Consider the following 23,427-nt stretch of genomic DNA (forward strand, 5'->3'; position numbering starts at 1 on the left):
GAGATTTTTTCAGGCTCACTTTTGATGTAAATGAATCTCATTCCAGAATAACTTGTCATTAGGAGGAAAATAAAGTCACGAGGAAAGAGCCATGGTTCAGGGATCCACCCATTGTGTGTTAGGCTGTCTATATTTTCAAAGGGGTGCTATGCTGTGCTACTATGCTATGTCTAGACAGCTCTACTAGTATCCTCTGAGATGAGAGAGGGTGTTAGGTGTCAACAGTCGGATTCCTCCCACTGTACAGCTGCCTGAGCAAAAATTCCTCGGCAGACAGCCAGCCCACCTTCAATAGGCTACCACTACAGCAAAACAGCCTGGTTGGTCCTGGTCCACGATGCTCTGAATCCTAATACAGGATGTCAGTCAGAGCAAAAGTCTATGAGTCAGACAGACCCACTCTTTCTAGCCTGGTCCTAGATCTGTTTGCGCTGTCTTGCCAACTCCTATGGTCATTGTGACCATATGATTTGGCAAGACAGCACAAATAGATCTGGATCCAGGCTACCACTCTTCAGTAGAAACCAACTAATTTGTACATGCCTCAGCTCCACTCCCAGCAGTAGAATGTATAATTAAAAAGAAATAATTGAATTGCTAATTAGAACTGACCTCTTCTTGACATTGCTTCCATATTTAACATAACCATATATCTACTCTACACTGCCTGCTACTTCCCCTGGACGGTTTAGTGAGACAGTATTTTCACATCACAATATAGCCAGCCATTTTTGAGATTCTCAAAAGATCCACAATCCAGATTTTTAGTGGCTAATTATCAAATAATATGACCTGGAGACGTTGTACAGTCGTGGCCAAAAGTTTTGAGAATGACACAAATATAGATTTTCACAAAGTCTGCTGCCTCAGTTTGTATGATGGCAATTTGCATATACTCCAGAATGTTGTGAAGAGTGATCAGATGAATTGCAATTAATTGCAAAGTCCCTCTTTGCCATGCAAATGAACTGAATCCCCCAAAAACATTTCCACTGCATTTCAGCCCTGCCACAAAAGGACCAGCTGACATCATGTCAGCGATTATCTCGTTAACACAGGTGTGAGTGTTGACGAGGACAAGGCTGAAGATCACTCTGTCATGCTGATTGAGTTCAAATAACAGACTGGAAACTTCAAAAGGAGGGTGGTGCTTGGAATCATTGTTCTTCCTCTGCAATCATGGTTGCCTGCAAGGAAACACATGTCATCATCATTGCTTTGCACAAAAAGGGCTTCACAGGCAAGGATATTGCTTCCAGTAAGATTGCACCTAAATCAACGATTTATCGGATCATCAAGAACTTCAAGGAGAGCGGTTCAATTGTTGTGAAGAAGGCTTCAGGGCGCCCAAGAAAGTCCAGCAAGAGCCAGGACCATCTCCTAAAGTTGATTCAGCTGCGGGATCGGGGCACCACCAGTACAGAGCTTGTTCAGGAATGGCAGCAGGCAGTTGTGAGTGCATCTGCACGGACAGTGAGGCGAAGACTTTTGGAGGATGTCCTGGTGTCAAGAAGGGCAGCAAAGAAGCCACTTCTCTCCAGGAAAAACATCATGGACAGACTGATATTCTGCAAAAGGTACAGGGATTGGACTGCTGAGGACTGGGGTAAAGTCATTTTCTCTGATGAATCCCCTTTCCGATTGGTTGGCGCATCCGGAAAAAAGCTTGTCCGGAGAAGACAAGGTCAGCGCTACCATCAGTCCTGTGTTATGCCTGTGTTATGCCAACAGTAAAGCATCCTGAGACCATTCATGTGTGGGGTTGCTACTTAGCAAAGGGAGTGGGCTCACTCACGATTTTGCCTAAGAACACAGCCATGAATAAAGAATGGTACCAACACATCCTCCGAGAGCAGCTTCTTCCAACCATCCAGGAACAGTTTGGTGACAAAATGCCTTTTCCAGCATGATGGAGCACCTTGCCATAAGGCAAAAGTGATAACTAAGTGGCTCGGGGAACAAAACATCAATATTTTGGATCCATGGCCAGGAAACTCCCCAGACCTTAATCCCATTGAGAACTTGTGGTCAAGCCTCAAGAGGCGGGTAGACAAACAAAAACCCACAAATTCTGACAAACTCCAAGCATTGATTATGCAAGAATGGGCTGCCATCAGTCAGGATGTGGCCCAGAAGTTAATTGACAGCATGCTAGTGCAGATTGCAGAGGTCTTGAAAAAGAAGGGTCAACAATGCAAATATTGACTCTTTGCATCAACTTCATGTACTTGTCAATAAAAGCGTTTGACACTTATGAAATGCTTGTAATTATACTTCAGTATTCCATAGTAACATCTGACAAAAATATCTAAAGACACTGAGGCAGCAAACTTTGTGGAAATTAATATTTGTGTCATTCAACAAAACTTTTGGCCACGACTTTATATACTCAATAAAAATATAAACGCAACATGTAAAGTGTTGGTCCCTGTCACGCCCTGGCCTTAGTTATCTTTGTTTTTCTTTATTATTTTAGTTAGGTCAGGGTGTGACATGGGGGATGTTTGTGTGTTTTTGTCTCGTCTAGGGTGTTTGTATTGTCTAGGGGGTGTTTGTAGAGTTCATGGGGTTGTGTTCAGTGTAGGTGTTTATGTAAGTCTATGGTTGCCTAGATTGGTTCTCAATTAGAGACAGCTGTCTATCGTTGTCTCTGATTGGGAGCCATATTTAGGCAGCCATAGTCATTAGGTAGGTTGTCGGTAATTGTCTATGTGTAAGTTGCCAGTGTCTGCACTTATTTGTTTTGTATAGCTTCACGTTCGTTAGTTTGTAAAAGTGTTTGTTTCGTCTTCATTAAAAAGGAAGATGTATTGTTATTACGCTGCGCCTTGGTCCTCCTCTCTTTCTCCTAACGACGATCGTGACAGTCCCATGTTTCATGAGCTGAAATAAAAGATCCCACAAATGTTCCATACGCATAGAAATATGCATTTGTGTCATTCTCAAAACTTTTGGCCACGACTGTAGTCCTAATCCATAAGAAAATGGGGTCCCCAACGACCACAATGAAGGAAAAACTCCAGATTAACTGTATATGGTGACTGTAAAGCTTTTTTTGGACCAAAAACAAACCAAAAGGTTTGGGCCCACTTGCCGCCTGTTGCCATCCCCTGCCATAGAGGCTCAAAGTGCAGCAGTGTATAGATATGGACACTATACAGAACAACCACCCTGTGACTGAACTACCCCATGACATCGATAGAAAACGAACAAGAAAATGTACAATTTTGCTTAATAAAAACACAATAAAACCTAGATCTCAGGGTACAGAAGGGACAGTACTGCCAAACAATTACGAATCTGAACAATTATCAATTTGAGATTGTATGGTTCACTTGCCCAGCGGCCGTGGAGAGAACACAAAGCAATGGCAGTCAGCTCACATTAGACCCTTGCCTGGCCAGGCCTTAGCCGGCTATTGTCCGCACACCGGGGCAGGCTGCACAGACCGATTAGGACAGTCAGGTGTTGCTCATGCAGAAACAGCCCAAGAATAACAAATTGTTCATGCTTTGGTTGTTGCTTTGGGCAGTGGGCACAGTCAGTCCGCAAGATATACACAGCTGATGCTTTTACATAAACCTCTGATCTCAACAACAGCAACACTGCCTCCATCCTCACAAAATCGTTTTTTTTAATTAATCTCAGGCGCTAAGTGGCCAGCAATACACCATAGATGTTTGATAATTCAAGGAGACGTACCATAGAAGGATCAACGATCGCACGAGTATCTCAGTTGTGATGGCGCATGTCATTATTAGGGTTTCTTTCAGCCTTGAATGACAGACAGCACCTGGCTCTTGTAAGACAGGGGCAGGATTCACCATGGACAGATTACCATGGCAATAACATAATGTGAGAGAGGACAAAGAGAAGACATGTTCCACTCAATCACTCAGAATTCAGCATGAAATAATGTTAAGATTATCAAGATCAGTTTACATCAAACTGAAGATGACCTTGTATCAAAAGTTCCTTTTCAGGACAATAATTCATATGAGGATTTCTTATGTCAGTGAAAGGTCTATTTTAATTTATTTAAATAAGACCATTTTCATATATAGTATTTCAAAGTACCCTTAACTCCTCTAACATACAAACCTTCTCTCTGGGGATGTCAGGCTTACATTGAATATTGCGCTATTAGACTAATTTATAATGTTATTCATTGAATAAATAACATCCCCATGGCTGGGTTCAATCCATTCTTAATTCATTTCAACAGTATATCATTCATATGTATGCCTTGATTACTGATGCTGCAGAGTGTGTACCGAAAAACTACGTCCCAAATGGCACCCTATTCCCTATGAAGTGCACTACTTTTAACCAGGCCATATCAGAAATTGGGTGCCATTAGCTGGGCCATTTGCCCAACATCTACCTGTAACTAAATATGCATCTTCAAAAGGAGCTGAGCTGATACAAGAAGAGAGTCTGGCACAATATGACAATGTCCACAGCATCACCCTCCACTGATCTCTGAATTAATTTCCTTTTTCTTCCTAGACCAAGCATTTAATTGGTAATAGTATACTTTGTTTGATAGGTTGTGGTGATTCATCTCGTTCTTGCTGAGCTACTGAGCCGAAAGAACATTGAAGTCACTGTGCCGTTAAAAGAAAGGAATTTCAACTGCGATAAAAAAAGTAAGACACCCAAGCTTTGTAACAGTCAGACCAAGCTTCACCGGCCTCAACTCAATCCACAAGCGCCAAATTCTTTCAGCGACTCGACTTAGTTTACCACCCAAGCTCTCTGACTGCTTCAAAGGGACCTTTACTTCTGAGGAGAGATTGAGGTCATGAGCTCTATGGTAAAGTAATGAAAGAACACAGTCTGACAAATCAATATGAGGTGAAGGTGCGGTCGTGGTTGACGACAGCACCTTCAAATGAATGAATCAACATTTCCTGTCTCTCCAGTTGGGATACTTTTTAATCAACCCATGGTGTAATAGCATTATATAATGACAAGGTGTTAGAGACTTTGATGTAATTTCCCGTTTGAAAGTGTTTCAAGAAAGTTTAATCTATACAGCTAAACTGCAAGGCAGTGGCCATTTTAGTATGTAAATCTTGGTGGGGCAAAAAAACAACTAAGTGGGATGTATGCCAGCAAAGCCACTACACATAAAAACATAGTTGATATGGCAGACTTGCTTAAACAAATGTGGATTCTACTGACAATTGAGATGTACAATCTATAGCATAAGGGGCCGACAAGTGGATAAGAGGCAATCGGCAATTTCGATTAAGACACTAACGAGCAAGCGACGACGGACATAGTCAATATAACTATTTGTTCAGCACTTTTGAAATGTACAGCGACAGAGTTCAGAACATGGGCCATTCTTACAGTGTACTCCCTGTACACGTCGGAACCGTAGGATAAATAAATGGGGCATATAAACAGACAAAGAAAGCTCTTACAATATTCTATGATTACATTTCGCTAAAACAGGTTATAGGCTATTTGTGCACCACCAAGTTCGAACAGTAGGCGAAATTTGGAGGTAAAAATAGACCACATTATTAGAATGAGGCATATTGAGCGCCGTTTGGGTCTTTGCGTGTCAGATGCACGTCATTTAACATTATTTGACGCGTTAAATAAGCTTTAAATATGACACGTCAAATAGCACAAATATATTATAGAATATTGTGTGTAATGAATTTGCACGCGCAAGCCAAGCACCACAACTACTATCAGTAGCACTGTCAAAGCTGTATAAAAAAAGTAGCCAAACAATCACATACTGGGCCACGAACGATGTGTTTGGTGAAAATAGACCAAATTATTAGGGTGAGGCACATGGGCTAGTAACAGCTTACTACACAATATACACCTAGTATTACTTTCTTAGCTACAGCATACATTTCTCCCTTGCATATTACATCATTTATGCAGCAGCATACAATACATTTTTGGACTCACCTTGTTAAGGTGGCACAACCGTTCTTTGTTGGCAAATTTTGTCATCAAACTTTGTCATCAAAGTGGATTTATGGTGGGAACTTGGGGGGAAAAACACAGCCACTCCATTGAATAGCAGGCTAACGTTAGTGGTTTCTTTGCAACGCTCCCAGTTAGCCACTGATTCCTTCCAATCGACTCATTGTTGAATTTGCAATTTTTTCAAAATCTATTATTTCTCTTCAAGGATTAAAAAGGATTTGACAGTCGATTGTCGACTTGATGACAACTGATGATGACTGCTACCTAAGACTTTGAAAGTAACATGTTGACATGTTGTCCAATCAAAGCTACTGTAGATATAACGTGATTTGATGTCATTCTATCTGTGGCCAATTACCTTGAGCCTTCTTCTCAGAACCCAAGCGCCTAACATTTTTGAGCTCTAACCTTAGAATTGGGCATGACGTACTGTCCCATGAGTGACAGAAAACGGAGCCAATCGTGACAGAAAACTGAGCCAATCAGGCGCAACGCTCTGTATCTTCTGCTGGCTAGCCCCACCACCACAGAAAACACTGAGCTAGGCTGAAACACAAGCATTTTTGAGCTGCCTTAATCAAAAAAGCAAAAAAGAGACCATGTTTGTTTGCGGCTTTATTAACTCAATGACACATTTTATTTTTTTATTTTTTTACATTGTTTGCAAACTGATATGTGACAAGCAAAACAGGCAAGACCCCCCCCCCCCAAAAAAAAAATATATAATTATATATATATTTTTAATGTATTTTTTACCTAAAAGTATGGTGCTCAAAACCCCACCTGCCCTGAATGACAGGTTGCCACTGCTGCAAGGCAAAACTATTAGACCAACCACAACCAGTTTGCTCAGTCGGTGAAACTAGTGGTATTCACATGGATAATCTATGATTATTCATAGATAACATTAGAGAAGCTAAAAGATTAAAGTACACTGAATTTGACATGTATGGGTTAAGACGCTCTACCCATCTTGACAAGCTTGTCCAAAGCAATAAGCACATCTTCCAGAAATAGGGTTCTTTGGTTGCAAAAAACGTAGCTAATGAAATATAGATAATGGACACAACTTCTTAAAAGCCTGCTTAGCTATAAAAAGAGGTATCTACAAGGAATTGCAACATATTGAAAGCATTTGAACTAAACCGTGCTTGGCCCAGTTGAAGGATAGGGAACTGTATGGGAGAGGGAGGCTAAAACACTACCAAGCATTGACACTAGCATCCACTTCAAGCACCATAGTCTACTGTCCCAGGACAGCCTATTTAATAATAATAATAATAATAATATGGGTATAAAATTGTGAAAATATTCCTGCAGAGAAACTGAATTGAAATAGGATAAATGAAATGTATCAAAAGTCCTGGGAACCCAAAACAAACATTGTTCAAATGATGATGTCCTTTGGCCATTCATGAGGCCTCTTGGGACATAACAACAATGTCAACAATGGGTGCGTGCAGATGACAGTAGCCAAAACAAGCTTGTCGACCATCTGGCATTCACAAATGCACATGAGCTCGTGCTATACTCTTATTGGCCTATTTTTCTAGCATGGAATGATTTGATTGATTTTGATTTTTTTTAAATAGTTCTACTAACCATTGGTGTCTGACGAATGACCATTTGCTAATTGAACATTTCTAGTTGGGATCTTCCAGAGTTACATAAAGTTAACGGACTGGGCATGGATAGAAGTTTGAACTAAGCTGACGCCTCATCGTAGCCTAATTGCTATCGCACAACTCAGATCGCACATGGTAACGGAATAATGCAACTGCTATTGATAGGCTATATAGCCAAGCGTTAGGTTAGATTGACCTACAGATTGAACCTACAGACGGCCCATAAGGGAAGGAGGCTGCAGTTCGGGATCCTTTGTTTCAAAACGGAAGCCCTATTCCATTCTCGAATGCAAAGAAGTAGCCACAAGACTAGAGCAGGCGGCGACTAAATTGTATCCATTCGTGCAATAGCCTATTATAGCTGAATAAACGCGACGTTTACGGTAATAACTCATCCTCATCACTGACAAGGGACACAAATAATAACAGCCAATGCGTTAGCGGTAGCAGCCAATTCACCACCACAGACTTTCCCCTCAGAATTCGAATCTTGCCGAGTCTCTACGAATAACTCACCAAGTGCTCCCTGGTCCAAAATGGATTTAGCAAGTCCTTCCCAAAGATTGCCGAGAAAAAGAAAGAGAACAAGAAGACGAGGTGTGTGCGGCGGTGGCATTCTTACTGCGACATCATCAATTCCACTTAGGTGGCCATTCATCCATATTGCTTTTGAGGTTGGCATTGAGTGCTCCCTTTTCGCGCTGCCTCGGATGCCCACTCCTTGCTCGGCTCGCGCTCCGGAGTGGCTTCACAATACCATTGTGCTACGTAGGAGGGGACGCTTGCTCTGCCTTGTTGGTGGTCGTGATCGCCCCCTGACGGTACCAAAGTAGTGTGTTCACAGATGGGCCCCCATGAAGGTCTATGGGCCCTTATAAGTCCATCTCAAACCCCATTAGGACAGCGTAATTACAATGTAAGTACACAGTGTTCCATTTCACTTAAAAGTAGGATACCTATCTGTTTGCCTGCACAATAGCCACTATTCATTCAAATTTGTTTTGAAATGCATATAAAATGTCGGTGTAACAGAAAACCACCAATAGGTATAAGTACTGTACCGTTCTTGCCATATCTGGGTATTTATTTCTTATAATTTTTTCGATGAGCTGCATAAACACAGGATTGCCTGGTCTATGTATAGTCACTTCACCCCTGCCTACATGTACAAATTATACATGTACCCCCTGTATATATCCTCGTTATTGTTATTTTATTGTGTTACTTTTATAATTTTTTACCCTACTTTATTTGGTAAATATTTTCTTAACTCTTCTTGAACTGCACTGTTGGTTAAGGGCTTGTGAGTAGACATTTCATGGTAAGGTCTACACTTGTTATATTCGGCGCATGTGATAAAAAACATTTCATTTGAGCGTTATTGTCACTCTAGGGTCTCCCCTCTACAATAACAGGAAGCTGGCTCAGCCTTCAGTGAGTCATGATGGTCTCCCTAACACAATGGTTGCTTATAGAGCATGCCGATGCCATCACACTAACAAGGATATCCCCTCTGGAAGGCCAGTTTGGCTTCAAAAGGACACAGAGTGTTAAATCAAGATGGTAAAGATGATATGTTTATTTTAATACAAAATAGAATAGCTACAAGATACCCTTTAAAAAACATGTTATTTTTTAAATGGTGCATCTTCAGAAAGTGTGCAGTTATAGGGAGTAGAACAAGAAGCCAATTGCAACATTTACAAACCATGTGAAACAGTTTAAAACTCATAAAATGGGTGGGCGTCTGTCAAAACAAATAAATACATAAAACACCAGGGTGATACAGTAGTTGTTTATTCTTGCTTGTCCTCTGTGTTTGGGGGCATCTCAGCGTATTCAGGCTGTCCAGCCCCAGCCAGCTGCTCTGCATTGTCATCATCATCATCACACGGGGGACGGTTGCGATTAAAGAACCCCACCTGAAGCATAAACACGAAACATTTACATTTACACATATTATTTTCTGATTCAGGTTTCCTTTGTGTGTCATTCTCCTTTATGTCCCCCCCTTTTTTGTCTCCATTCGAACCAATAGTTACAGGTTTGAGAAAAACATAGAATTCAAAAAGACTGAGCGATCAATACTTAAGTGATAGCTGAGTAGCGCCATCTAAATGCTCCCCAGTTATGGGGCCCAATCTTGCGCCACCTGCTGTTTGAACTATGTCAGTACATTACCTTCCAGAAGATCAGAGCTAGCAGAGCGAGGAGGAATAGGCCAGAGAGCACAGCCACAACGATCCACCACACCGGCACTTCCTTCTCTCCATCAGGAGCCCTCCACGCCACACTGGTCTGGGTCTACACACACATGGTCAACTGGCTCCAATTAAATTTGTCCAATGACTACTGAAGAAATGGTTGCTTTGAGAGATATGGTCGTGTGTATATGCCTCAAGTAATTTACGTCAATAGTAAATAAATGTTATCTACACACCAGCAGAAGTAGAAAGGGGAAACGTTGGTTCATTTTTTTTACCTCAGCCTGTCCACTTGGCAGCTCTTCAGGCTGGATCTTAGAGGGCATATCTATAACCGCATAGCGTGCTATAGAGTGGAGGACATAATTCTCATAAGGCCTCTAGGGGAAACAGAATGAGGGTTTCATAATCATTACGGAATAATATCAAAGTAGTAAGATCCTACAAAATGCTATCTCAATTTGATGCAGAGCTGTCTTGGAGCGCTTTTCCTTTCTGCCTATGATTGTAGCTAGTGATAGATTGTGTGGAAAATATGTCACTGTGATATGCTATAGGCTCCCGTATTAGCCTCTCTCTCACCTCCAGGAAGGTTTGTACCCAGAGTCGGGACATCACCTTCACCACAGCGCTCCAGCCTCTTTCCAGACCTTTGGCCTCACACACAAACCTCAGACAGGTATCTCCACTTGTGCAATTCTGTGGAGAAATCGAGATAGGACCACACCGAAGTGTCAACGTTTTTCCCCCCATGACACATCAATGGAATGTCCCCATCCACCTGAGAGATGCAATATTTTGTTGTACAACCCCCTCTTGTGGCATATATAGAATATTGCAAGTTATCTCTGAAATTACAGTAAAGTGGAACTAGCCTACTGTACAGCATCAAGTAAAGACAAGACAGTTTGATTGTACACTGATGCACGTCATTATGTTAATCGCAGGAAGCGACACTTGTTTACCACGTGAACGGTCTCTTTGCGCTGAGGCTCCAGTCGTTCCACCTCATTCTGTTTAACCTTGTACACTGTACCAACAGTAGCATTCCCGGTCTTAACCAACTGCCAAAACAAAAGACTATACTCCAGTTTCATATAACCAAAACATCAAAAGAATAATAGAAAATATATTTTTTGCTTTCCCTTTAAATAAAACATAATGAATGGAAAAACATGTTTTTTCCGTTACAGAAAGATTTGCTGTCTGGCACACTGCAGGGCCACACCATGGCTACCTCTCTCACCTGATATGGGTCGATGTCAGGGGACTCAGTGTGGCAGATGAGGAAATCCTCGGAGGCGTTAGCGAACGCATAGAGCAGTAAGTCTCCATGGTGATGGGTGGGGAACTCTACTACCACCCTGGCGTTGACTGTGCTCGGACCCAGGTTTCTCAACTGAGTGTTTCAACACAAAAACACATGCTTTCAGATTTCACTCACTAACTTGTATCTCATTGTCTTTGTATAAATATGAAATAATGTATGCAAACATACTCTATAACGGCCTTATGGACTCTTCAAATAGATGTTATGCATTTTGGCCTAGAACTGCACCAACCTCAGAGACAAATGTCTTAAACGCTTTGTTTCTTTTCTGAGTGAACCACTGAGTGAACCATATAAGGTTACCTCATAGACGTGTTCCACTAGCGGGCCAACCTCGTCCAGGTCGTCAGGCTGCTCCTTCTGTTCCCACTTGGCAATGGGCAAGACACACTCAGGTGGAGAGGAGCCCCTGTCCAGAAAACAGGCTACAAGGGTGGACCAAATGCTGAGGACTACACTGAGAACATTAGCCTGGTCCTACCAGACTAGTGGCAGACTGAATATCTAGTATCCAAAAGGGATTAGTGATGTTTGCCATTGGACGATGTTGTCCTAATGCGAGCGTATTACGGTACAGTAACAGCATGGTTTCCTCTTGTCCTTGTAGTTATTGGCTTTCCCCGGACATGTAGTTACTAATTATCACCAGGACTACTTAACTATATGAGTAAGAGGTGCAAATTAAGCATCCTGAAGCAGTCTGATCCCTATATCCCACTAAGATCAGTTTAGGCAATCTGTTGGATGCCAGATCTACTGTCTGCACTGCCATGCATGACAACAACCATATAAGTGTTGGCAAGACAGCGCAAGACAGTACAAACCTATCGTCTGGCAAGGCAGCTCTGTCACACAGAAAGTGTGTCACGGGAGGACTGCTCATTTCCATGGTAGAACAAAACAGCACAGTTTATGGCTCTGATGATAATTGGAGGACAATAAGGAAGGCCCACCCACCCCCGCATCTCCAGAGCTGCTTCAGCGCTGACATCGATCCTCAGATGGGCCACATTACTGTCAGGATTCTGGCTGTTCTTGCTAGAGATTATAAAGGAAGGAAGAAGCTGAACGAAGGTTGAACATTTCCCTATGTGTCATTAGAAAAGCCATGAACCTTCAGCTGACACCTTGAAAGTCTAAAATACAGACAACTTGGATTAACAAGCATGTCAACTATATGTATCTCAGAGACTCCAAACGTGCCTTACGTTGTGTTGATTTCCCCATTAAAATGTTGTATTAAAAACACAAAAACAATGCCTTGGTAGCATCGAGGGCATTAAAATCACAAGATGGGACGAAAGTGTTGTTCTCAACCTTTTGATCTGTAATGTGAATGACACGTGGCTCTCCACCTTCTCCAGGTTCCCCACGCTGAAGAACAGACCGGCCTGGAGCTACGACAGACAGAGAAAAACATACTGTACAGTATCATTCAGACCGACAGGATAACAGCGCTACTGCAAACACATAGTCACATGTCATCCATGTCCGTTGACAGTAAAGACCCAGAATGGCCGGAAGCCTCCTTGATGCTTTCACACATTCACAGGAACCCACATTCACAGGAACCCAGAGCACACAGTGACATGTCTGGGTGACACATTCACACCTACCCCTCCCCTTGCACTAGCTATGGTTAATCCTATTGAATTACTATTATTCTATGTGCAACTCTATGCCAACTCAGTGTCCGGACAGAGTTTGGAAGGCTGGGAGTTCGATCCCCGGCCAAGTTATACTACAGACTGTAATAATTGGATCCGATGGGTCTCTGCTTGGCACTCAGACAGCATTAAGGAGATTGGGGTTAAGGCTCTATGATAGATTAGTGTCCTGTCCATCAAGCTGCCTCACGCTACAGAAACAGGAGATAGGCTCCTGCTCCAATGAGCTGTTCTGGCTCGTGCAAGGGTTTTTACTTTCACTATATTTAATGACATGGTGGTTACCTTCTGGCCCTGCTTCATAGGGTTTCCCAGCTCACAGATCACCACCACCGTCTGGTTCTCCTTCTTCTGAGCGCAGATCAACCTGCTGAAGCCCTGGGAGAGTTGGAAAACTCATTATATAGCACACTATTTTTGACCAGGGCCCGTGAGGCTCTTGTCAAAAGTAGTGCACTACTGTGTATAGGGAATAGGGTGCCATTTCAGACTCAGACAGTGTGTTTTACATAGGGCCAGTAGGTAATGCTGACCACGTAACATGACCAGCAAAACTCTGGGCTCATAGTTTTTCCTGCAGGTCACATGCGTGGGACAGTTGATGTCACTCTGTTAACAATTCCCTTTTATTATGAGCAGGAGAGTGACAGTCACCTCTCTGTCAGTCACCATACTCTGGTAGTGTGTGTTGGCAGGTGGGCGTATCTCCAGCTCGGTCTCGTAGGCCCCCTCTCCTCGGTTCTCCGCTGTGATGACCAGCAGAGCAGGGTGGTCATCCCCTATCAGAAGACGGCCAGTACCTCTGAGGATGGGTCAAAGGTAGAGGCGTAAAGGGCTGTATAGTAGACCGGAATAAAATGCTCTGACTAGACAATCATTTCCCTGATATTCAGTTACCTGCATGGTTCGTAGTACAAATAAAAAGTCAAATGTAAGCCTATTTTCCCTCACACTGATCCCATGAGATCTCACTTGGCCAATGTCTTGAAAATGTAGAGTGACCAAGAAAACAGATGACACTACTGAGTGATGTGGAACTCAGGGGAGTTTGACACTCACGCTTCAGAAGTCAGCCTCAGGTCAGGGACACAGACATTGTCCTCTCCGCAGTCCAGAATGATCCTGGTCTGCACAACACACATTTGTATACCCAAAGAAACAAACACATTTGCTAATTCATAGGTTGCAACTATGTAATTACCACTTATAACATGTTATTCCTTTGCAAACTAAAATGTATTAATACATTAGGAATGTAATGTGTGATGTCACCTGTGCGACCACAGCTCTCTGGCCATGCAGCATGGTCTCCTGGGAGTTGGACAGGCTGTAGTTCAGGGAGATGAAGATGGGGCTCAGCTTGTCCTTGAACTCTGACTCATGCTGGAAAGAGAGACACGATGCAGTACTGACATCGATGCAATTTACCCTCGATTCAATTTTAAATTCAGTAAAGATCTACTGCAGTTTAGTGGATCACGTAGTGTTAAGACAATATCAATCTACTCCCCTTTCAGGTTTTTCCTGTTACCACTGACAATGGCAGTGTTCACAACATTTTTGTGAGGTTACTAATTGTATTGTGATTGGAGCCTGTTGTAGTGTCACGTCAATTGAATGGCCACTTGGGAGCATCAGCCTGATAAGAACACTGCTGCACCATTATGGTTTTATTTCAGGTTTTGAGCTCTGACCATTGTAATATAAAATACAGGCCTATAAATTGGCTAAATTGGCACGAGCAACCCACCCTTAGGTAAGCGGTTTGGTTCCTGCAGACCACTCCCACATCTCTCTGAATGGTTAGCTGGAAATACTCTTGGGGCAGATTTGTGTGCAGCAACAGGGTCCTCCTGGCCATTGGCTGTTTCATCTTGTCCAGCTGAAGCTCTGCATCTAGAACTACAAGAGTGGATTAAGAGTATCTTGAACAAGGAGAATATATGTATGTTTCCTCAGGAATAAATGACTTCAGTATGCATCTCCTACCTATCTCCTCTGGAATGCTGTGGCCAGACACACTAATGCACATCATGACTGTGAAGCTGTAAGGAGAGAGACAGACCGCATCAGTCATAATGTCATTCTGAATTTACAATAACAAATTCACACAACACCACGGGAAAGGTCAGTCTAACACAACCAGGAACTGTCCAGGCATGTCACACGTCTCGATAACATGTTAGGCACCTAGGACACTACAGGAATTCTACATAGTGCCAATACGTGCATTCTTGCCGTGCCCACCAACATTTGTCCATCAGAAATGTTCTTCCCAGTTGGCCAAAAATACATATAACATTCCTGCAGCAGTGAGTTGGGTTAATGACATAGCCACGGGAAGTAGCGGTGCTGAGGGTGCTGCAGCACCCCCTGTAAAATCAGAATAAAAAATAACATTGATAAAAAAGTATTGCACTGGACCTTTAATAGTGCTGTATTAGCGAACCGATAGTGTCTGTAGTGAAGGGCACCACCCCACCCCTCGAAAAAAATAAAATATAAAATATACATCATAATTAACGCAGCACCAAACAACTTCGAGGCTATGGTTAATGCCTACACTGCGGTATGATACTCTGGTATGAGAATAATCTTTACCAGGCCACAGGCTCGTTGGTGGTGGTGCGCTCACACTCCTTCACATCTGGGTTCAGGAAGTCAGGGTAGAGGGAGAGTTGGGTCTTTGCCATCACCACGGCTTGAGCCCTGGTACCACCCCACACAGACAGAGAATAGACATTCTGGGTACATTGTGAATGCAAAATGTTAAACTTCTACAGATAACATTTCTCAAGTTATTTTAAAGTAACAAATAAACTGTTTCTCTCACACTACTGTACCTGTACACAGCAATCTTATTGACTCCCCATGCACCAACAATTAGATCTGTGAGGCAACAAAGATTGATAGTAACAAGTTGCAAGCTCTTCTTTTTCTAGTCTTGAAACATAAGAAATATAGGGTCATGAAACAGCTTTGGGGAAAAAGTGACATTATCGATAGCACTTTCTCATGAAAGGGTACCAACAAATAGTCCATGGGATTGATCGCCCTTTGGTAACAGCCAGGACCTCTGCTTTCATATCACAGTGACTCCTAAGAAACTCAAAGTAGGAAACAAAACTATTTAAGGAAAGAGGTCAGCTGGAAAAAAAAGAAGTCGTTTTCACAGTGACCAGTTTGTCTCAAAGAGTTGAACTGTCGCGGGCTCACTGGGGAGTATCTTTAAAAGCCAGAGGTGTTGCACATCAAAAAGCATTGCTGTGTTGAGTAGCTCACTAGTCTCCAAGAGACACCAAATGTATCTCCATTTAGTTCTCTCCCCCGACAAATGTCGGCCCCTCCACTGGATGAGTGGCCTTTCTGTTTCTCGCTCGTGTGTCCAAGAAACTTTGCTTTTGCCTCCAGGGGACGTTTTTACTGGGACTGAAAGGAACAAGGACTTTGTTAAGTAGTGGCAATATGTCCTTGGGTAGTAGTCAGCTACAAAGAAAAGGACAACAGAAATGTTTGCTGCTGCTGTTGTTGAACTGCGCCAGAGGCTGATAGTGGAGACGTAAGGGAACAGAGTGACCTCCAAGTGATCTTACAGTTTGACATCTCCAAGTGGTCTTGGCAGGATTGACACTGTGGCTTGACAAGAGAGGTAGGGACATTGTTGGGAATGGTTGGCGGAGTAAGGTTTGTTGTTCCATAACTTCTGAAATCTTGATGAGATTATTATTTCACGATTTTGGGCTAGAATCAATTATTCAAGTCAAAACACATGTATAACCCAAATATAATCAAATCCACATCTATTCTAAATCAAGGTAAGCAAGCCCACAGTTTCCGAAGAGTTTGTTTTCAGACTAACCTGGGTAGCCATTTGAATCAATGTCAGTGGCTCCTCTCAGGGTGAAGCCAAACTGTGCTGGAGAGGGACCTAGGGACCGGAAGGGACTCTCAATGACCTGGGTATACTGGGGAGACAGTCCATCGCTTGTCCCCATGTAGATGAAAACCCTCCCTTCAATGCCTGAGGATGGGGCTCCCACAGCAACATCTGAGAGAGAGGGGGAGAGCGAGAGAGACAGAAACGCTTTCCAGTGATGAGTAATCCATGGACAGAGTGCATTGAAACACTGCTATAACAAAAGCATTCCCCACCATTAGAAAATGGAGCATTTCAAGAGGGAATCATGAAATCAAAAATGGTTTCAGAAAGGAGATTAAAGTGTTTTGCAGAGGATATTTTCACATTTAATATCATTCCTTGTTTAAGTTAGAGAAAATACTGATTCTGCTGCCCCTGAGGCAGTTACTATATTTGAAGGGAAGATATATATATTATAAGTCAAATGACTGTATATCAGAGCTTCACCATTAAAACCGTCATTGTCCAGGTCACTGAGGGGGGCGATGGTGCTGCCAAAGCGTCCGTACACCTGGGAACCTGTCAGCTTCTGGTCTGGCTTGGAGTGGAAGGTGGAGCGCCCTCTCTGCAGGTACACACTCACCTGGGAAAGGATTACACACATCCATTATCTCGGAGCAAGTGCTGGGTATAAAAACAATTGTTAATTAAAGGTGAATGGAGACTGCACACTATGAACATAGATTTATTTGATAACATTTCGACCACCCAGGGCTCATCAGGTTCTCACTCACCTGGCCCACCTCCTGCAACTGCTGGCCCGACACACGCTCCAAGAAGAGGGGCGCCCCGATTAGGATGTCATCTCGTCTGTAGTAAACAGAGGACAAAGCAAGAATGGCTGGACATTTGATTTCTTTTCCATGGTTCCTCGAGACAGCAAACCGGTGACCAGTGGCTTAGATGTTATCAGATGGTTAATTCATGTTTAATGCTTCAATGATGATGGACTAAAAAAAGTAAGTAAGAGAGTTCTGACATACCCATCATTGTTGATATCAGTCACTGCAACGCTGTGGCCAAAGTAAGAGGCCACCTGCAAGATGAAAGTTGCATGTGGTTTTGAGTGGACTACGTTGCTCATGACTCAGATATCAACACAACGCCCTATCTGCATAGACATGTCACATAGTGATCACTTTGTCACTCTCCTGTAAACAAGTAAATACAAATAAAATATGATTATGTAAGTATAGTCTCACCTGAGAGCCTAAGAATGTGTGTTTCACTCTCAAAAAGTCAAGTGTATTTCCATTATAGATTTTGACCTGGATAAAAAAAACATTAGCTTAGATCACTCTCTTATAAATTAACATGAAAAGTAAATGATCATAACACCATCGGGAGCCCTTACTGAGCCTGCTGTGTTGCGGTCATTAGGCACTCCAACCACATAATCTGAAACAGAAAATACACACTTGTACTGGATTTTAAACACAATAAAACAGACTTAATTCATTAAGTATTAAGAAATGTTTCAACCTTTTGCATCTTGTACAGCTGTCACTATCTCTACCAGTTACTACCAGTGTAATTTCCTAGCCTGGGCACCACTCTGTGGCCCAATGTGCTAACATTCCATTCCTCATCATGGCAAACATGAACAAATGTTTGGCATGACAATGAGTTGGAATGATAGTACAAACTGGGACCAGGTTAGTAATTATCTGGTTGTGTGGACACTTGACGGAAACTTTCTCACCTGGTATTGAGTCTCCAGTAAACTCGCCAGCGGCCACAGAATACCCTGTTGGTGAACCAGTGTAATGCATCAACCTTTCTGGTTTATTGAACTAATGATAAAGTTGCTGAATATCATTGGACAGAATATTTTAGGCCAGTGGTTCTCAAACCTCTTCTCGGGGTAGCACACCTGATTCAACTTGTCAACTAATCATCAAGCCCTTGATTAGGTGCATTTGGTTTGCTAGCTCAATCATCAAGCCCTTGATTAGGTGAATTTGGTTTGCTAGCTCAGGGCTACAACAAAATTGTGAAACATCTGGGCGTCTCTGAGAAGAGGCTTGAAAACCATTGCTTTAGACCACAAGTCTTGCGTGTAACTCTCTTACCATGGTAATGATTGTATCCACCAGTCTCAGGGGAATGGGTTTGTCCAGCCACATAAGGTTTGGCATTCTGGCTCTTGGCACTGTTGACAATGTCAGGCAGTCCTGCACTGATGATCTGACCTGCAACAGAAAGGTTAAGCACCGCAAACTGTAACACTCGTCGGGAAGAAGTGGATGATTCTTTATTTACTCAGAACACCAAACAAAACAACGAAAGAATAACGAACGTCACATTCTGTAGGCTTCACAGAGCTAACAAAAAGCAACATCCCACAAAACTAAGGTGGCAAAACAGGCTGCCTAAGTATGATTCGCAATCAGAGACAACGATAGACAGCTGTCCCTGATTGAGAACCATACCCGGCCAAAACATAGAAATAAAGAACATAGAGTTTCCCACCCGAGTCACACCCTGACCAACCAAACATGGAGAATAAAAAGATCTCTACGGTCAGGGCGTGACACAAACAGCATTTGGAGAAGACACTTTACTAATGTTTACACATATTTATACATATTTATTTCATAATATTCCACGGTAATATTAGTAAACTAAAGCAGACAGGTTGCCTCGCACATTAACAATGTTTGACATTATTTACGAGACTAGTAATTTGATAATTCATCATGCTCAGTCATCATCAACCTTCCCGGAGACATCCTAACAACAGGGCTATTAATGTACACATTTATCCTAGGAGTGTTGATGAATGCAATAATGGAAGCCACCATAATTATGGAAGCCACCAGCCTAAGAACCATAGATGGTGACATTTTATATTTCTTGTATTTTACTGTTTGTCCACCCCATTTTTGGTCATAGCTCCAGCTCCAGCAGCAGAAGCAACCGACCCCCATTCCCCAGCAACCTCAGCAAGTGTGGCATCCAGCTCCAATGACCCAGCAGCAAATGTTATGCCCCATCAATTTTATGTCCTAGCAGTTTTACATCAGTGTGGTAGGCAATCTAGTTTAACCAGGCTAATAATTTTTTTTACACACTACGAAACACCAGATGGCACATGTTACCTTGAAAGTAGTAGCCTCCAGGGGCACCAATAAGGAGCCTTCCCTCCTAGAATAGAACAGCAAGAAACCAATCAAATCATTGTTATAGATGGTATCATAACACTGTTGGTGTAATTACTACCTTATAGTATCACAAACTATGTGGATCTAACCATTACTGATCTAATCTGCTACATTACTGTGTAATATATAACCTTATATGAATCAAAAAGATGAAGTTTGATGAGAAATGTTTGGAGCGCGGGCACCTTTGTTATGTCGGAGCTAAATCCCACTTCACAGTACCGTCTGTCGTTATCTGAGAATCAAGATTAGGATCAAAGATGAAAACACACAGAGTAGAAAAAAAAAACAGCAGGCAAACTTGTGAACATGAAGTCAACTGCTGTTTTAAGAAGGAATACACTAGTAGTTCTGTGGCATAGCAGGGACAATAATCCTCATTTACCACCACAGTTCTGACTCGATGCTTGTTTGGCTGCGTTTACACAGGCAGCCCAATTCTGTTCAGAATTGGGCTGCATGCATAACCGCAGCCTTTGAGTTTTGAGTGGACAACAGAGGAACCTGTTACTGTACTGTACAGGTACTACTGGCATGACTAATATCTCTTACTGTACTTCCGGGCTTTGTAAACCTTCTCAGTCATGACGTCTCTGCAGGGGGAGAAGTTGACCGTTTCCCCTGTCAGTGTGTTCAACACTAGGCAGTTCCCCACTGGAGTGTTCTGGGCCTCATCACGTTCACCCACGTCTACCACGTTCCAGTGGAACAGGGGGGCACAGGCCTGGCGCAGGGGGATGGAGGGAGAGAGAGAAAGAGAAAGAGGGGGAGAAGGAAAGTGATATAGAGATAAAGAGAAGGGTAAAACAAGTGATGTAGAGAATGACAGCAGGGGAAAGAAAGTAAATTAAGAAGGACCAGAACATTGATTGGTTGGGAGAAACAGAATGTTAGAAGGAGAATGACAGTGCGAGAGGAAAGAAAATAAACGAAGGGAGGGAGAGGGGTTGTGTAAAAGATTTCGAGGATCGATATCTGATACATTCTATACTGCATGGTGACTGTATACAGCGGCCTTCAGACTCAGCACAATGAATGACTGGTTTATGAGAATTCAAAGAGTCGGAGACAGTGCGAAGAGTAATGTGCTACAATGGCTGGAAAAACTCACCACAATGTAGTTTCCAGAGGATCGCACAGTAGCGCCAAACCACTGGTGGGACTTTGAAGACCTTATCACTAAGTTCTGGTGAGGATAAACCTCATCACCTGTATTTACATCAGACAGCTCAGTTTGTCAACCTGTTTTTTAATTGAGCCCAGAATAAATAAATACCTACTTTACTTACTTACTGATCTACAGTATGCTAATATGTTCACAGCATCAATTAAAAAAAAAAAGAAATGCATGAATAGGACTTTTGATACTTAAAGGATTACCTTTTGTGTCAAAGGTCATGGTAGTACAGGCCCTTCCTGTCTGTGCCCAGGGACAGAGATACACAGCCCCCGCCTCAGTGACTCCTGGCTGACTGGTGTTGGCTCTGGGGGCCCCAACCACAACACTGATGCTGGGGACAGAAAATACTAGGGTTAAAATAACCTCTTTTGGATTTCAGACAAGCATCTGATGAAAAGCCATTCAAACTCCACATACCTTGCCCAATTTAATATAAGAGTAATACCAGCATATACACTACATCAGGACACCTGCTCGTCAAACATCTCATTCCAAAATCATGGGCATTATTATGGAGTTGTTCTCCCCTGTGCTGCTATAACAGCCTCCACTCTTCTGGGAAGGCTTTCCACTAGATCCTGGAACATTGCTGCAGGGACTTTCTTCCATTCAGCTACGAGAACATTAGTGAGATTGGGCACTGATGTTGGGCGATTAGGCTTGGCTCGCAGTCGGCGTTCCAATTCATCCCAAAGGTGTTTGATGGGGTTGAGGTCAGGGCTCTGTGCAGGAGAGTTCTTCAACACCGATCTCGATAAAACCATTTCTGTATGGACCTCGCTTTGTCAATGGGGCATTGTCATGCTGAAACAGGAAAGGGCCTTCCACAAACTGTTGCCACAAAGTTGTAAGCACAGAATCATCTAGAATGTCATTGTATGCTGTAGCGTTAAGATTTCCCTTCACTGGAACTAAGGGTCCTAGCCCCAACCATGAAAAACAGCCCCAGACCATTATTCCTCCTCCACCAAACTTTACAATTGGCACAATGCATTGGGGCAGGTAGCGTTCTCCTGGCATCCGCCAAACACAGATTCGTCTGATGGACTGCCAGATGGTGAAAAGTGATTCATCACTCCAGAAAACGCATTTCCACTGCTCCAGAGTCCAATGGCGGCAAGCTTTACACCGCTTCAGCCGACGCTTGGCATTCCTCATGGTGATCTTAGGCTTGTGTGCGGCTGCTCAGCCATGGAAACCCATTTCATGAAGCTCCCGACAAACAGTTATTGTGCTGATGTTGCTTCCAGAGGCAGTTTGGAACTCTGTAGTGAGTGTTGCAACCGCGGACAGACCATTTTTACGCACCACGCGCTTCAGCACTCAACAGTCCCGTTTTGTGAGCTTGTGTGGCCTAGCACTAGCACTTTGTGCTCCTAGACGTTTCCACTTCACAATAACAGCACTTACAGTTGACCGGGGCAGCTCTAGGAGGGCGGAAGTTTGACAAACTGACTTGTTGGAAAGGTGGCCTCCTATGACAGTGTCACGTTGAAAGTCACTGAGCTCTTCAGTAAGGCCATTTTGCTACGAATGTTTGTCTAGGGAGATTGCATGGCTGTGTGCTCAATTGTATACACCTGTCAGCAATGGGTGTGGCTGAATTAGCCGAATCCACACATTTTTACTTACTTTTATATATACAGTGTAGTTTAACAGATACCATAAAAACGAACGCCTACTGAATGATGCAAAGCCAAAACTTACCAAATAGTATATTGCAATACTTACGTTTTGTTGCTAAACTGATAGAAATCTGCAGAGAAGCCAAAGAAGCTTCCCTCAGGGCCAGAGAACTCAGTGAAGTTAACCAGGTTTAGATTTAAGGTGTCAGAGTAATGTGGGAGAGCAAATAGCAGGAGACCCATCATTTGTATTGATGTATGAATGCGGTGTTCCTCCATATTTTTCAGCTATAACGCTTCTCTAGCTCCGTCAACTCCCTAACCTAAAGGAAAGTACCCTCACTGCAAGTGAAACTGTCATCCAAATGTCTTGCCAAATGTGTTCTTCCTATGTGAGTGATCCTTATCATCTTCGTTTGTTTTCCGCAAGGCAGGGAACTTGCACAGTAATGTCGAGAGGGCTGTCATAGATAGTGCAGAGTTGTTGATGTGAGTTGAAGGATTTTTTTCTCGCTAAGCGACACGTATTTGCGGCTCTCATTGCATTGCAGTGAGTGGAGTGTAACTAACTGCTTCCTGTATATAGGACTTTACAGAGAGTATTTTGCACAATGAAGTGAAGATATGTGAGTCTGTCAGGACAAAACTGCAGCTGTCACACACATGAGCACATACATTTAAAGAGTTATATTAACTTGTAAACAATGTCGCTCATAGTACATAAATAAAAAATAAAAATTAAATGCATTAAGTAC

General features: G+C 42.7%; 2 protein-coding genes across 4 annotated transcripts in view; both read right to left on the reverse strand.

Moving 5' to 3' along the window:
* LOC139564739 (protein FAM171A2-like) overlaps window positions 1–8,338 on the reverse strand; it is a 71,665-nt gene extending 63,327 nt beyond the window's left edge. For both annotated transcript variants that reach the window (XM_071384507.1, XM_071384506.1), the window contains exon 1: window positions 8,100–8,338. In XM_071384507.1, the coding sequence (XP_071240608.1) occupies window positions 8,100–8,265 (166 nt within the window). In that variant the 5' untranslated portion in view covers window positions 8,266–8,338. The remainder of the gene's footprint in view (window positions 1–8,099) is intronic.
* An 800-nt stretch (window positions 8,339–9,138) lies between these two features.
* On the reverse strand, window positions 9,139–23,198 carry LOC139564738 (integrin alpha-IIb-like). Of its 2 annotated transcripts, XM_071384504.1 has the most exons (31): window positions 22,779–23,198; window positions 21,248–21,378; window positions 20,979–21,076; window positions 20,420–20,591; window positions 20,053–20,102; window positions 19,805–19,850; window positions 18,776–18,895; window positions 18,406–18,450; window positions 18,058–18,101; window positions 17,906–17,971; window positions 17,687–17,739; window positions 17,438–17,513; window positions 17,151–17,286; window positions 16,644–16,832; window positions 15,628–15,673; window positions 15,386–15,493; window positions 14,774–14,829; window positions 14,535–14,686; window positions 14,057–14,167; window positions 13,844–13,911; window positions 13,439–13,586; window positions 13,070–13,162; window positions 12,435–12,514; window positions 12,075–12,155; window positions 11,421–11,526; window positions 11,034–11,186; window positions 10,753–10,851; window positions 10,370–10,486; window positions 10,066–10,167; window positions 9,765–9,887; window positions 9,139–9,505 (listed from the first exon to the last, which is right to left on the reverse strand). In XM_071384504.1, exons 1-31 carry the CDS (start codon window positions 22,949–22,951, stop codon window positions 9,380–9,382), a joined length of 3,168 nt encoding a protein of 1,055 aa, XP_071240605.1. In that variant the 5' UTR covers window positions 22,952–23,198; the 3' UTR covers window positions 9,139–9,379. The 2 variants fall into 2 exon arrangements, with proteins under 2 accessions (XP_071240605.1, XP_071240606.1); XM_071384505.1 differs by lacking the exon at window positions 12,075–12,155.
* Between the last annotated feature and the right edge of the window lie 229 nt (window positions 23,199–23,427).

Source organism: Salvelinus alpinus, chromosome 36 (assembly GCF_045679555.1).
Source record: "Salvelinus alpinus chromosome 36, SLU_Salpinus.1, whole genome shotgun sequence".
NCBI lineage: Eukaryota > Metazoa > Chordata > Actinopteri > Salmoniformes > Salmonidae > Salvelinus > Salvelinus alpinus.

Coding starts and splice junctions, on each gene's coding strand:
- LOC139564738 (XM_071384504.1), bottom strand. CDS start 22,951: ATGGAGGAACACCGCATTCATACATCAATACAAATGATGGGTCTCCTG. Junction 15,494..15,627: donor AATAAGATTGCTGTGTACAG/GTACAGTAGTGT, acceptor GGGTGGTACCAG/GGCTCAAGCCGTGGTGATGG. Junction 14,687..14,773: donor CAGCATTCCAGAGGAGATAG/GTAGGAGATGCA, acceptor CCACTCTTGTAG/TTCTAGATGCAGAGCTTCAG.